General features: G+C 43.4%; 1 protein-coding gene across 2 annotated transcripts in view; it reads right to left on the bottom strand.

The window, feature by feature from the left end:
- Positions 1 to 15280, bottom strand: part of TRAPPC11 (trafficking protein particle complex subunit 11) — a 273835-nt gene that overhangs the window by 56274 nt on the left and 202281 nt on the right. For both annotated transcript variants that reach the window (XM_078783191.1, XM_078783192.1), the window contains exons 21-24: positions 2907 to 3055; positions 2636 to 2757; positions 1371 to 1496; positions 1178 to 1243 (exon numbers count right to left, since the gene is read on the bottom strand). In XM_078783191.1, the coding sequence (XP_078639317.1) occupies positions 1178 to 1243; positions 1371 to 1496; positions 2636 to 2757; positions 2907 to 3055 (463 nt within the window). The remainder of the gene's footprint in view (positions 1 to 1177; positions 1244 to 1370; positions 1497 to 2635; positions 2758 to 2906; positions 3056 to 15280) is intronic.

The raw sequence follows: 15280 nt of genomic DNA, 5'->3' as shown, positions 1-15280 counted from the left end.
CTCTCTGTGCTCTGTCCCCACAATATTCCTTCAGGTCGCACAAGATCTGCCTGCAACCCTCTTATGGTTAAACTGCCAAAGTCTAGGCTCTCTGCTCACCTTCACTCTTTCATTCCCCTTTTCTCCCGCCTCTGGAACAAACTCCCCCACTCCCTTCAATCCCACTCCTCCCTCCAGGTCTTTAAAACAGCTGTTCACCACCATCTCTTATCTTCCCCCATCGAAAACCTTAATCTTTTCTACCCCTCGGTAATTCACCCCAGAGTCCTTGCAGTGTTCATATGTTTTATTCCTCTCCCACCTCCCCCCAAGTCCTCCCGATGTCCCTGCTCTCAAATGTTGTGTTTGTGTCCTTCCCCCTCTTCCCCCTTTCTTTTAAGTCCTTCCCCCTCTCTCCCCATCTTGTCGGCCGCTCCCCTTGTTTTTTGTGTTTTGTGTGTCGGTTTGTCTTGTTGTGTGATTAATGTTAGCTCTTTCACGAGCCTCGATCTTGTATACAAAAAAGAAAAAAAGAAAAAAAAAAGATGTTCAGTCTTCTCTGCTACACCATTAGCCATGTCCTCTCCTAGATTGATCATTAAGCAAATCTGGCCTCCAAATGCAGCCAGAGACTGGACATCCTCTGCCATTCCAAGTCATTACTTGAGAAATCAAAAGTACTCACAGCCTACAACGGCTTTTGTCTGTTGTTCAAAATGGAGTGCTTCTGTCATCGATGGGCTGATCCGGTCGCATTACACGTCTCTCTCTACTGGAATCTGTGGAACCTAATCCTCTCAACATGATTGGAAACTTCCGTGATGAGGCTGAACTACCCAAGCAAAATTCAGACTTACTGTCCACCTCTTGCATTCCATGTTCTTCTATTTGAGGAATTGTCTTCCAGAGGTAGTTCAATTGTAATTTTCCCTCCAGGGTATCCAGGAAGCAGTGTACCACATATTCAAACCATCCCACATGTCTAGCCATCGTATTTTTTGCCTTCACTAATCCTTCTAAACCTTCAGTTACTTACAGGTTCCTTTCTAAGGAATTTTCCACTACAAAAAAAAAATAAGGATTTTTTTTTGCATTACAATTACATGGTAAAGGTTCACTAACAGAATAATCTTCACCCTTGACAGACCATTTCTGAAAAGTTTGTTGAAAAAGGGATACAAGAGCCTGAAAGACGTACCTTCATTGAAAAGTGTTTCACAGACATGTCGAACGGCTGAAGAGTTTCAATCACCACAGTTTCATCCTAAGGAATGGGAAAATAAAAGCAAAAAACAAGATTATTATAAAATACATTATTTTTTTTTAAAAGGAAGGAGAAATTCCAATTCCAATGAGCAGATTACTCGGCAAAAGGAATACGGTTATCTTGCCTGTTGACAACGACAGGATAAGTGATGCCCTCCTTCTCCCACCATTGCTGTCACAGTGTAAGCCACAGATATCACGAAGATGCGAGAACCAACAAGTGTGGTTTTAACGAATATATCCTTCTCCATCTGCAAGAAAATAAAAAAGTGCTTGTGAAGATCAGAGCTCTTGAATTTGGAGCACAGCAATTTCTTGTAAAAATGGGTTTCTTGTAAAAATTGAGAACAACAGTACTTTGGTTATTAATATGAATGCAAGTTTCAAATCTCTAAGTTTGGATTTGGACAATATTTCCCAGTGGGACAAATGTAATCAGGTTAAGTTTAATGATTCTAAAACTCAATTTCTTCCCATCTCTCCCTCTCAAATCTCCCATCTTCCTTGAAAGCTCCTCAATTATACCATGTGATACAATAAACCTACTAGGTATTACCCTAACATCAAATTTATCCAGGAATCCACACATTACACAAATATGTAAGGCTGCTTCGAAGAAACTGGGAATCCTGTTCAGATGTCGAAGATTCTAATAATAAATTTTAATAATAAAGAGAACGAGACTTTCCCCTATCATTTGTTCAGCACTCAGATGTGACAAATTGCCAATTCAAAGTAAACCACGTAATCCAACATGCTAACAAGAAAGAGCAATCAGAGATTGCAGACCCTCGCCAGGATGTGTTTTCAGTGGTTTTTAAGGCTTTTGTGTTAAAACAAATATTGCGGCCGAACCACGTGACCGATGCAGTCATCATTATTTTTTTTATCAACGAATTTATCCCAAGATATGCTCAAGAAATTTCATCTTGATCAGATGAAGTTTTGTACTTGTCGAATTATGACGTCATCATTAACAGATGTTATTCCACATGGAGAGTTCTTTACAATGAGCCATATCTCAATTTTTTTTATATGCAGCGCTTTCGGAGATATAGAAGTGCAAAGTTTTTCGGTTTTTCCAAGATGGTGGCCGAACCACGTGACCTATGACGTCATAATTATTTTAAAAAATTATACAGGTGGAGTTGCACTCATGGTGAAACTTTCCTGTCAATCGGACCAACGGTTGCAGAGAAAAATCATATTTATTCTGTGCGGACAAACAGACAGACAAACAGACAGACAGACAGACAGACAGACAGACAGACAAACGGACTCAAATGCAATACCCTCTCCTCAGGCTAGGGTAACTATGAATTGACACCACACCCCCCTTACACCTTTGCCCATCATCAGTTTATATCCAAAATTCAAACCAAAACCTTACCCGTTCACCTGGCTGAAGATTTCCTAAGGGAATGTTGTGCAAAAACGCAGGGAAGGAATCATCACATTGCTCGTTGCAGTCTAAGGTGATGTGTGTCGTTTGTGAGAGGTTCGCATCCTGCCCTGGTGTGATGTACAAAAACAAAAAAAATCAACATCGAAAATGAATTTGAAAGATTTTCGCTTTGGTGATACAGGGTGCTCTTTTGAAATGCAAAGAAAACGCAGCAACAAAATGAGAACTGCTGGCAACAGTTAATTTCCTCTCTTACCTGGTTGTAAACTAATAGTGAGTTGAACATCTGAGACCGGCTGTTCCTCTCGGCTTTGAGTACACACGCACAACCGGAAGAGTTCAAAAGAAAGGGCCGGTGGGTCATGCTCCACATGCAGGGTGAGACGTGGCGTGCGGGCCTGCACTCTGATTGCGGGTACAGAAATTGCATTATTGCAGCAATGCTTTCAAATAAGAATAAAGATATAAAAGAATGCAAGATTCGCCCATCTCTCTCTTCCATCAGCCTCAACCTTCTCAACATCTATCTATAATTCCAGCAATCTCTGTGTGTCTGTCTGTGTGTCTGTGTGTCTGTGACCGCTGTTTCTCGACAACCACGGGTCCGATATACTTGAAACTTGCCAGGTATATTGCTGGGGACCCGAGGATGTGCCTTTTCAAGGTTTGTAATTAATCGGACAAGTACCTACCGAGCTATGTCCAAAAAACGCTTCAACCAATCAGAGAGCAGCGAGCTATCACGTGTGCCGAACCGTTAATGCAATGCAAGCGTTAATGCGTTAATGCAAGGCTTTTCTTTTTTTCCCTCTTCTCTTTCTACTTTTCCTTGCGATTAAATTGCAAACAGCCAAAATACGTTGGCGCTAATTGAATAATTGGCCATTAACACTAAAATAATCGTAACTGCGATATGCCAACTTCCGGACAGTGCAGCCTTCCATGTTGTTGTTGTTTGCAGCAGCTGTTTGCAGCAAGGCAAGGCTTTTCTTTTTTTCCCTCTTCTCTTTCTACTTTTCCTTGCGATTAAATTGCAAAAAGCCAAAATACGTTGGCGATAATTGAATAAATGGGCATTAATAGATAGATAGATAGATATGCGATATGCGAACTTCCGGACAGTGTGCGCGTTACGAGCTGACCGCCATTACGGTACGTAATTCGATTTCTTATGCGCATTATTTCTCCCAATTCAGTCAGAGCGAAGGGCGGAAGCGAAGAGCGTTGTTATTTTTTGTTTACGGGCGTACGGGCGGGGTAGAGCGTACGGGTAGCGTTTTTTTTTTTTTTTGGCAAGGAACGGGCACCCACGTACGGGCAATGCCCTAGTATCAAAGAATGATATCAACAATATATCTTGTGTTTTATATCAATATACATCTTGTGTTTATTTCAATATATATCAATAATATATCAAATCCTTTCTGGTGAAATTGCCAAAATCAAGACTCTCTATTCACCTTCACTCCTTCATTCCTCTTTACTCCCGCCTCTGGAACAAACTCCCTCACTCCCTTCAATCCCACTCCACCCTCCAGGTCTTTAAAACAGCTGTTCACCACCATCTCTTATCTTCCCCCATCCAAAACCTTGATCTTTTCTACCCCCGTTAATTCACCCCAGATCCACATTTTTGGAAATTCCGACCTCTTTCCTGGAAGTCCTAGCAGTGTCCATGTGTTTTATACCTCTCCCACTCCCTCCCCCACCCCCCTTCCCATGCCTCCTCCCCCCCCCCCCCACAGATCTCCCGATGTCCCTGCCCTCAAATGTTGTGTTTGTGTGCTTCCCACTCTTTTTGTGATTAATGTTAGCTCTTTCACGGGCCTCGACCTTGTATACAGGGAGAAAAAAAAAGAAGAAGAAAAAAAAAAAAAGGGCCAATGTCACAACCAGGGCTGTCAGCTTATGGTCACTCAAACAATCCAACCATTATCATTCAAACAAAGGCAGTGAGGTTATAGGTCACCAACACGATTTTACATTCATCATGATTATTATGGTACGACGAAAGTGTGTACACGCAGCGGAAGCGGTAGTTTCAGCCGCACTGTGTGTACACGTAGTTTAAGAGATGAGAAAACGCGTGCGCACACACACACGCACACACACAGCTGGTAGGTCTCTGTTACACCTCCTGAAACCCACCCATGTGTGGAAATTGTGATCTCGGCGAGATCTTGTCGGGGAGGTCACGGTTTTTCGAAGCTGTCCACGATCTTCACGCTCACTCGAAGTTAAGTAATGGTTCACAATTGTATTTTTGTCGAAATTGTATTTATCTTACGTGTGTGTACCTATAGTGTGTCCCTAGAAAGATTATATCGGTGTTAATCTTTCATACCTGTATAAAATAGTCGAGTATTTCGTGCCGCGTTATTTGCGGCCTAGATCTTTAAGCTTCCTACCTTGAGACATCGTTTTCTCTCAGCGATCGATTGTGGTCCTTCTACTCTAGTTCCCTCTGTTTTTTCCCAGTCTTTTCACCCCATACTTCCTTGTTTAAAATCTTAACTAAAAAAACAACAACAAAAAAAACATTTCATTCTTTTTCTTTTCTTTCGTTCGTTCTTTGACCACGTGTTTCACCCCCATTTCACCCCCACTTCACCCCATTCCCCAGATCGTTTTCACTGTTCAATTTAAAAGTGCTTAAACTTTCCTTCCACCTTTTGCCCTGTTCACGTGACTCGTGGTTGTCCCTCTAGGGCCCTAGGCCCTCTCCCCGTTGGTATTTTTGTGAATATAAGATTGTTCTTCACAGTTCTGTTTAAATGTTTTATTTAAAAGGCTCTTTTCAATTTCCTCTCCAACCCATTCCACTTCAAAAAAATAATTTAATCTCTTATAATTCTAAATCACGACATGCTCTAAATTCACATTCATTCCACCCCTCCTCCATCGTTCTTAAACGGATCGCTAACTTGAAAATCACAATAAACCCAATTTGTTATAAATGCTCGTCTTTCATTAATCATCCACTTTCTGAACTCCCCCCTTGCCCCTCCCCTCCAAATCTCCCCCTTGCCCCTCCCCTCCTAAACTACCCCCTAATCCCTCCCCTTAAAAACTCCCCCCCAACCCCTCCCCTTCAAATCTCCCCCCCCCCTACCATCCCTCTCCAATTCTCCCCCCTCCCACCTCCTCCTCAAAGCTGCCTCCTCCCCACTTCATCTCCCTTCTATCTAATACCTCCACCTCCCCCAACCTTCTAATTTCCTCTGCCCCCGCCCTCAAACAACCCCTCACTGTGCCTCATCCCATCACCATCAAACCTTTCGTCCTCCTCATCCTTCCCTTTCTTGTAACTCTTCTGTAATCTCTGACATACTATCAACTGCTCTCCCTACCTCCCCCTCTCATCCTTCATCTGACCCTACCCCTCCCCTCTCCTGCACGCAATGCTCCCCCTCTCTCCTCATTAACGATATGGACCTCAAACATCTGGGGCCTTCGCTCAAACCCGATTGATTTCTCCATTCAGGTTGCTTCTGACAATCCAGACTTGATCTGCTTAACAGAAACTTTCCTCCTTCAAGATGTCTCTGATTCCTTAATATCTCTTCCTGGTTACTCCCTCCTCCGGTATGATAGACCTGAGCCTCGTCCTGGTGGTGGGGTGGCTAACTTTATCAAAAACTCTCTTCCTCACTCTCCCTGCACTGCCCTCTCTCCACCCCACCCCCAGGAGTACCTCTGGCTACGGCTTCCTCTCGGCTCCCACCTTTTGTTCATATGTGTTCTGTACCATCCTCCAAACAGTGATGACTCCATTTACATTTTGCTGTCTGACAACATGGACCAACTTTTATCAACTCATCCCAACTCTCTCTTCCTCATATGTGGCGACTTCAACTGTCATCATGCCAGCTGGCTGGGTGTGGGTTCCTCTCTCACCAGCCATGGTACCTCAGCAAAGGACTTCTGCGACTCATTGGGACTGACACAATCTGTCAATTTCCCGACCCGGATCTCAGTCAATGGAGTATCTTCTCTTCGAGACTTGGTTATGACAAACTTCCCTGCAAATGTCTGCTGCTCTTCTTCTGCTCCAATCGGTTCTTCTGATCATGTGCTTGTTAAAGTGGACATCTCTCTGGCCATTCTCAGAGAGCCTCCTCAGCGCCGACGAGTCTGGCATTTCACTCAGTCTGACTGGCACAGTCTGCAAGCAGCCATCAATCATCTGGACTGGTCTCCCATCTCTACTGCCTCTGACATCAATTCTTCCTGGGAATTCTTCCAAAGCAAACTGCTCTCTCTCTCATGCACAGATTTATCCCATCTCGTCTTCAGTTGTCTTACCCTTCCTCCCGTCCATGGTACACTGAATCTTGTGGAGAGGCAGTTGCCCTGAAACAACTTGCCTTTGCCTCTTGGAAGGCAAATCCAACTGAAGGCAATCACAGTTCCTTCCACAAAGCTCGGAACAAGTGTGTGACTACCCTCAGGAGTGCCAGGAAGCACTATCTCTCCACATTCAAGAATGAACTCTTAAACCTGTTTCCTTCCTCCAAATCCTGGTGGCATCTGGTCAAATCCGTTACTGGTGTTTGTTCCCCCTCCATCCCCTCCCTCACCTCAAATGGCTACACAGTTGACACCGCACGTCACAAAGCCGAATGACTCAACTCTGTGTTTGCCTCAAAATCTTGTGTCCCAAACCCATCTCTCTCTGTTCCCACCTTACCCAGTCGAACCCAACTGCTCCTGGACTCTGTGTCCTTCTGTCCTGACAAGGTGGAGAAGTTTTTGTCAAACCTCGACTCCGATTCTGCAACTGGACCAGACGGCATCAGCCCACGGGTCATAAAATCCTGCTCTGCCGCTCTATCTCACCCTCTCTTTTGCTCAAGGTCATCTGCCAGCATCTTGGAAATCAACAAACATTACCGCTTTACACAAAAAGGTGCAAAAACAGATCCTTGCAACTACAGACCAATCAGCCTGCTCCCAATTATTAGCAAAGTCATGGTGCTGGCACAGTCTGGACTTTGACATCATTGCTTCGGATATCAAATCCTTCCTCTTCTCCAATGGCTTGATCTCCGATCATCAATTTGGATTCAGACCAGGTCATTCTACTCTGGACATGTTGTTTCTGCTGTCTCAACAATGGATGGAGGTCCTCAATGCTAAACAGGAAATCAGAGCTGTCTCCCTTGACATATCACGTGCCTTCAATACGGTCTGGCACCCCGCTCTGCTCACCAAACTCTCCTCCTATGGTATCCATGGAAATGTCCACGCTTGGCTTGCGGACTTCCTCTCTGGCCGTAGTCAACGTGTGACTCTGAATGGATTTCTCTCATCGCCCCTTCCTGTTCTGGCTGGAGTTCCCCAAGGTAGTGTTCTGGGGCCTGTGCTTTTTCTGGTCTTCATCAATGATCTCTCCGACTCTCTGGAAAATCCTCTCTATCTCTTTGCTGAAGACTCCACTCTCTGCCGCTCCATTCGTCATCCATCAGATTGGCAGTCTGCAGCCTCCTCACTCTCTGCAGACCTGGACAAAATCATAGACCGGTCAAACAAGTGGAACATGTCTTTCAATCCTGACAAATCTCACACTCTTACTACGTCTCTCCGAAAAGACCGACTGGAAAACCCTCCCATCTACTTTCTCAACAATCCTCTCCAATAAGTTCTGTCGCTCAAGTTTTTGGGTCTCACTATCTGCCATGATCTTTCTTGGGAAAACCACATTTCCAAGCTGGCCTCCAAAGCCAGTCGCCGACTGGGCATCCTTCGTCGTGCGAAGTCCTTCCTTGGCACACCTGAGCTCCTCACAACATACAAGGCTTTCATCCACATCTCAATGGAATACTGTTCCCCCCTCTGGGCCGGTGCTCAAGCATCACACCTAGTTCGGCTTCACGCTGTTGAAACCAAAGCTTTCAGAATCATTGGAATCTCCTGCGATGAAGCTAACTCCGAGGGCCTTTCACTCACTCACCGCAGGCAGGTTGGTGGTCTTTCTGTCTTCTACCGACTCCTCTCCAGCCTTGCTCCCCCAGCTCTCTCTGGGCTCTGTCCCCCAAATATTCCTACAGGTCGCACAAGATCTGCCTGCAACCCTCTTATGGTTAAACTGCCAAAATCTAGGCTCTCTGCTCACCTTCACTCTTTCATTCCCCTTTTCTCCCACCTCTGGAACAAACTCCCCCACTCCCTTCAATCCCACTCCTCCCTCCAGGTCTTTAAAACAGCTGTTCACCACCATCTCTTATGTTCCCCCAATCCAAAACCTTGATATTTTCTACCCCCGTGAATTCACCCCAGATACACTTTTTTGAAATTCCAACTTCTTTCCTGGAAGTGCTTGCAGTGTCCATATGTTTTGTACCTCTCCCACCTCCCCCCAAGCCCTCTCCCTCCCACAGTTCTCTCGATGTCCCTGCTCTCAAATGTTGTGTTTGTGTCCTTCCCCCTCTCTCCACATCTTGTCTACCGCTCCCCTTATTTTGTGTTTTATGTGTCGGTTTGTGTCGGTTTGACTTTTTGTGTGATTAATGTTGGCTCTTTCACGAGCCTCGATCTTGTATACAAAAAAATAAAATAAAAATAAACATGTCCCCATCCATTTCTTGGACATGCATGGACAGATTTTCTTCAAACTTGGCACAAAGACAATACATGAGTATACATATGCAGAAGATTTTGTTTTGTTATCCGACCAAAGATGGCCGACTGACAGCCTTTAACTCCGTACAGCAAAATTACTAAAACCATGGCGGGGGCTACGACATTATTTGTCCTTTTCTTCTTGTTTTCAATGCAACTGGATCTCATCGGTAGTCACTGGCGGGATAGCTTTGCTGTTGATTGTTATGTCTGACGTACCCTTAACGTATGTCTTTCACAGGTAGGAACGGGCACCCACGTACGGGCAATGCCCTAGTATGTGAAATTTCATCAGGCTTGATTTTTGTATTGACAAAAAAAAATTCAAAATTATTTGCTGTTACAACAAATTTGTTATCTCAATTGCCACCATTGTGATTTACAGCACATGCATCAAAACAAAAAAACAATCATGGCAATTGGTTACAAACACTATAAAGACAAAATGCCATACATTGCTCTAAATTTAAATTATAACAAAAATCCAAGTCAAATTTGGTGCACTCTCATTACTTATCGTTAATAGCCAGCTAAAGATATGACATGTACCTAAATATTTGATGGTGACAGACAGAGAATTTAGACAAAAACGAAATCAATAACCCCGTTTTTCGCTTCGCGTGCGGCGTGCGCGGAGTAATTGATTGGAGGCTTGAGGAAAGTAGCTGGTAATTACGGACCAGTCAATTTCATTGTTACTGTGGGCAATAGATCTGAAATTATAATTTGGGACTCATTATGGTAACAGTAAATGAAGAAGCAGATTGAGTATTTTTAAACAAGACTCAGTCAAAGAGAATGCTTGCTAAGGTGAGAACCGACAACTTCAGAGTTGCCAATAACTTGATTGTAGAAACGATACATGAGCAGCCTGGTTAGTGCTCAAAAGCAGGAAGCAAGGCATTTTGAAGAGTATAATTGATGAAGATGGGCAACGTGTCTAAGACAAGGCATGGATGGATGATCCTCGTCGTGCCACCAGGCACACAAGGCTGCTGAGGCAGTTTAATTGGCGAGAAGGCACAAACTTGGATGGGTCGCCACTCCAACACAGGATATTTGACTGGCTCACTTCCCAGCAAGATGGTACTCGTATTACCGACCTCAGGAGTCAACCCGCCTGGTGTCATTTTGGCACAGCGGTGAACACAGGACCTTAAGATCCCCAGTCAACTGCCTTAACTGTTAGGCCATCAACAAGCTTCTCAAAGACGAAGGAAATGCTAAAGATTTGGCATGCAATTTTTTTTTTTTAGCCAGGCTATATCTGAAATACAGTTGAGCTGAGTCTTGTGTCGGGATCATGTGGGATGGTCCTTTGACATATTCCTTTAACCTCAGAAACAACCTCAGGAGCAAGTGCCATTTTCCACAATGGTCTCTTCCATGGTCACAGCATGTTCCATGCTGATCTACATATACCTCATGTACACGTTTCATGGGCATTGGGTAAAATTTACAGTGACCTTTACAAAAAATAAAAATAAATTTACAGTGATAAAATTGATTGTGTAAAATTCAAATTTACAGTGTGTTACATTGTTTGGTAGATTTCATTTATTGTGTCAATATACTGCCAGCATGTCCATGTGCTTGGTATCCTTAACATGAGGATGGGAATTCATTTGTATTTACACTTTTTTCTGAGACGGATGGGGAGGTGGGTTTTAAGGGGGAGAGTGATGATTCAACTGATATTTTTAAACCAACAACGACTTCACCTAACATATCCATTTAGTATAACAAGGTAAACGTAACGTAAGAGTTTCTTCCTTATGGTTGGTTCAAAATGCTCAGTGGGAATCATGAGCACACCCTATTCCCAAATGCAAACTTCAATATATGTAGCACTCAATAAAAATCACACCATCTTTAGCAGCAGGCTTGAGTTTGACAGCCAAAGCCACCAACTCCACTGTATGACATAGAAAAACATATTAAAAACATATATAAAAACATTATATATAAAAACATCCCATGATTTATTCCAAGAGAAGCTCTTGCAAGAGAAAGTAAAGGCAGTAGTTGGAGTACACAGCACAGTTAAACTAAAGGGGCAATCGGTAGAGCGCATACCTCCGCCAGGCTGATTCGTTTACGTTTTGTGTCCCACTAATAGGCCGGATCTGAATCCGGACCTCAACCAAAATCTGATCGGCTTGTTCTTGTCACCGAACCAAATCATCCACCTGGTTTTGTCAGAAATTATCCACAACCTTTTTTAAATATCATGCTATATAACGTTTAGGCCACATCTCTCAATGGTGAAGAATCACTTAAAATAAGCCTGGTATTGGCTTAACGGTTAATGTGGCAGTCTTGAGACCTTAGGGTCCATTAATTGAAGCCCCTGTTGTGCCATTGAAATAACACCAGGCCGGTTGACTCAGCCTGTCATCCTTCCCAGGTTGGCAAAATGACTATACCAGCTTACTGGTAACAAGGGGTATTGCATCAGCGGCACTGCCGCTCCCAGAAAATGATGCAGCCAAGCAGTCACAACCTGCATATGAAGCTACAGCTCAATATATTTATTGTATCTGGATCAGGAACTTCACCAAAATGTAATCATTTCATTCTTGTCACACACCCAACCTGTCCACCAAATTTAGTCCAAATCCATCCACAACATTTTGAGATATTGTGTTATACAATACTACTGCACATACAGTCGTGGCCAAAAATATTGGCACCCTTGCACATTTTTCAAATAACTCACAATTTGCTATAAATATAAGTTGAATGAATGAATGAATGATCGTTTTAAGGCCATTTTCCCCGCTAGAGCAGGGGTTAGCCTTGCGGGCCCCATGACAATCATGGTTCCCTGTTTGAGGCAATGTTTTTATGGCCGGATGCCCTTCCTGACGCCAACCCTTAGTCGCCTCTTACGATGCGCAGGGATACAGTGTACCTATTCTAAACCGGGGTACACACCGGGATCATTCATCCCAGCAAGCTGGTACTCAATTTGCCGACCTCGGAAAGATGGCAGGCTGAGTCAACCCCCCTGCCGTTAATTCAGCGATCGACTGGGATTCGAACCCAGGATCCTAGGATCCCAAGCCAGCACCCTAACCACTAAGCCAACACCAGGCTATAAATATAAGTTGAAATTGACAAAAGTATTTTGTCTCCACAATTTTTTATTTCAGTGTTGTTAATATTACAGAACCTTTGTTTTTGATTGAGAACTTAATATATCCTTTGAAATCAGAAAATAAAAAGAAATGGCATTGACAAAATTATTGACACCCGAGATTTAAAATTTGGTAGCACGGCCTTTGGACAAAATAACTGCAGTCAAGCGCTTCCTATAGCCGTGAATGAGCTTCCGACACCTCTCTACTAGCAGTTTGGCCCATTCTTCTTGTGCTAACTGCTCCAGTTCTCCCAGGTTTGAATGGTGCCTTCTCCCAACTGCTATTTTCAGATCTCCCCAAAGGTGTTCAATGGGATTTCGATCTGGACTCTTGCTGGCCACTTCAGAACAGTCCAGGGTTTTGTCTTGAACCATTCCTGGGTGCATTTTGAAGTGTGTTTGAGGTCATTGTCCTGCTGAAAGACCCATGATCTTGGACAGAGATGCAGCTTTCTGACATTGGGTTGAACATTGTGCTCCAAAATGCCTTGGTAATGTCCTGATTTCATGATGCCATGAACTCAAGGCACCCAGTACAAGGGCAGCACAGCAACCCCAAAACATCACTGAACCTCCATGTTTGACTCTCGGGAAGATGTTATTTTCTATGAAGGCTTCAGTTTGTTTTCTTTAAACATAGAGATGATGTGCTTTACCAAAAAGCTCTAATTTGGTCTCTTCTGTCCACAGGACATTCTCCCAGAAGGATTTTGGCTTGTTCAGGTATGTTGTGGAAAACTGCAGTCAGGATTTCTTTTGTCTCTCTCTCAGTCTTGGGTATGCTCCCATAGAACCCCCTTTCATTGAGTTGGTGACCGATGGTACAAGTTGAAACTGTCATACCTTGTGTCTGAAAGTCAGCTTGAATCTGTTTGGCAGTTGATCAAGATGCTTTCTCCACCATTCAAACAATCCTTCGCTGCAATCTTCGATCAAGTTTTCTCTTGCGGCCACGTCCAGGGAGGTTGGCTACAGTGACATAGGCCTTAAACTTCCTGATAACATTGCATATGGTAGACACAGGAACATCAATGTCTCTGGACATGGGCTTGTAGCCTTGAGATTGTCCATGATTGGCTACAATCTTGTATCTGACCTCCTCAGACAATTCTCTGGTTTTCTTTCTTTGCTCCATGCTCATTGCGGTACACACAGTGACACAAAACAGCAGAATGACTCCTTTTCTCGATTCAAACTCGTTGAATGAGTGATTTTTATATTGCAGGCACCTGCAACTCACCACAGGTGAGTTCAATTCCAAACTAAAGGAGAATCACCTGCTTGAAATCAAATTATTTCTAACAACCTATAAATGGTGCCAATAATATTGTCCGGGCCCTTTTAGGATTTCTGTGTGGAATAAGCTAAGATTTAGTAATTTTTTACAGCTTTTTTTTGTTTTGTTCCACTGCAAACAAAATAAATACATATGTGGATACCAAAACATATTTTCTTTTCAACAATTTTCTGGAAGAAATGGTGCATTATTGAAAAAAGTGCAAGGGTGCCAATATTTTTGGCAATGACTGTAATTTTTAGCTCTATCATTCAATGGTGAAGAATCACTTGAAATATTCTCAGGTCTCGATCTGGATCTGGGTCCTCACCAAGACCCAAGACACACCCAAGCTGTCCACCAAATTTCCTGTGAATCCGTCCATAACTTTTTGAGATATCGTGCTCTACTGTATATAGCTTTTGGCCCTATCAAAGGTGAAGAATCGCTCAAAAAATGATCGGATCCAGATCTTCACCAAAGTCGAATCAATTCGTCCTCATCAAACACCCAACCTGTCCACCATGCTTTGTCCAAATCCGTTCACAACTTTTTGAGATATCCTGCTCACAAACAAACAAACAAACAGAGAGGTAAGAACATAACCTCTGTCCACTTTCTATGGCGGAGTTAATAAACGTGGTTTTGGATAACATACATTATTTATGAATTTGAACGTGACGTCAGATGAGGAGAACTCTGATACCTCACTTCAACACTGCGATGAGATAAACACAATGATAGTGCAATGTATGTACCTTTCTGACCCTACTTCACATCTATTACTTTTCCTATGTGCCACAAAGTCCGAAGGAAGACAATATCAAACTGCATGGTGCTTGTATCTTCCGAAATTGTCATATGATTTGCGCAATTTGCCTTCCTGATTTAAATTTTTTGTTATGTTATGTTGTCAGCCTAGTGTTGGCTTAGCGGTTAGGGTGCCGGCTTGGGATCCTAGGATCCTGGGTTCGAATCCCGGTCGATTGCTGAATTAACACCAGGGGGGTTGACTCAGCCTGTCATCCTTCTGAGGTCGGCAAATTGAGTACCAGCTTGCTGGGATGAATGATCCCGGTGTGTACCCCGGTTTAGAATAGGTACACCGTATCCCTGCGCATCATGAGGCGACTACGGGTTGGTGCTAGGAAGGGCATCCAGCCATAAAAACATTGCCTCAAACAGGGAACCATGATTGTCATGGGGCCCGCAAGGCTAACCCCTGCTCTAGTGGGGAAAATGGCCTTAAACCGATCATTCATATTCATTATTCATTCATTTAAATTTTTTGTTATGTCGCATCATGTACCAAGCAAGAGGTAGGCCATTATATGACTGTCTGCACAAAGCAAGATTATTTCATTATGATGGTGGGGAAGATATTCAAGGGCTGCACACATCACGTGTGCGATAATCTTCAAGTATTCAATGTTTCTGTAGTTTGTTATTCCTGTTTGTTTGACCCAATTATATTGGAATAGGGAATAAACCTCAGCCAGGCCGAATGCTTGAAGGAAGATTTAGTCATCACCATGCCACCCAGATGGCACTGAAACTAAGCTTCCATACTTATTCATTGTCTGTTGGGTTG

This window comes from Myxine glutinosa, chromosome 8, assembly GCF_964187855.1.
Source record: "Myxine glutinosa chromosome 8, kmMyxGlut1.1, whole genome shotgun sequence".
Taxonomy (NCBI): domain Eukaryota; kingdom Metazoa; phylum Chordata; class Myxini; order Myxiniformes; family Myxinidae; genus Myxine; species Myxine glutinosa.
The sequence above is the reverse complement of the archived record's forward strand: the minus strand, read 5'-3'. Positions and strand labels throughout refer to the sequence as shown.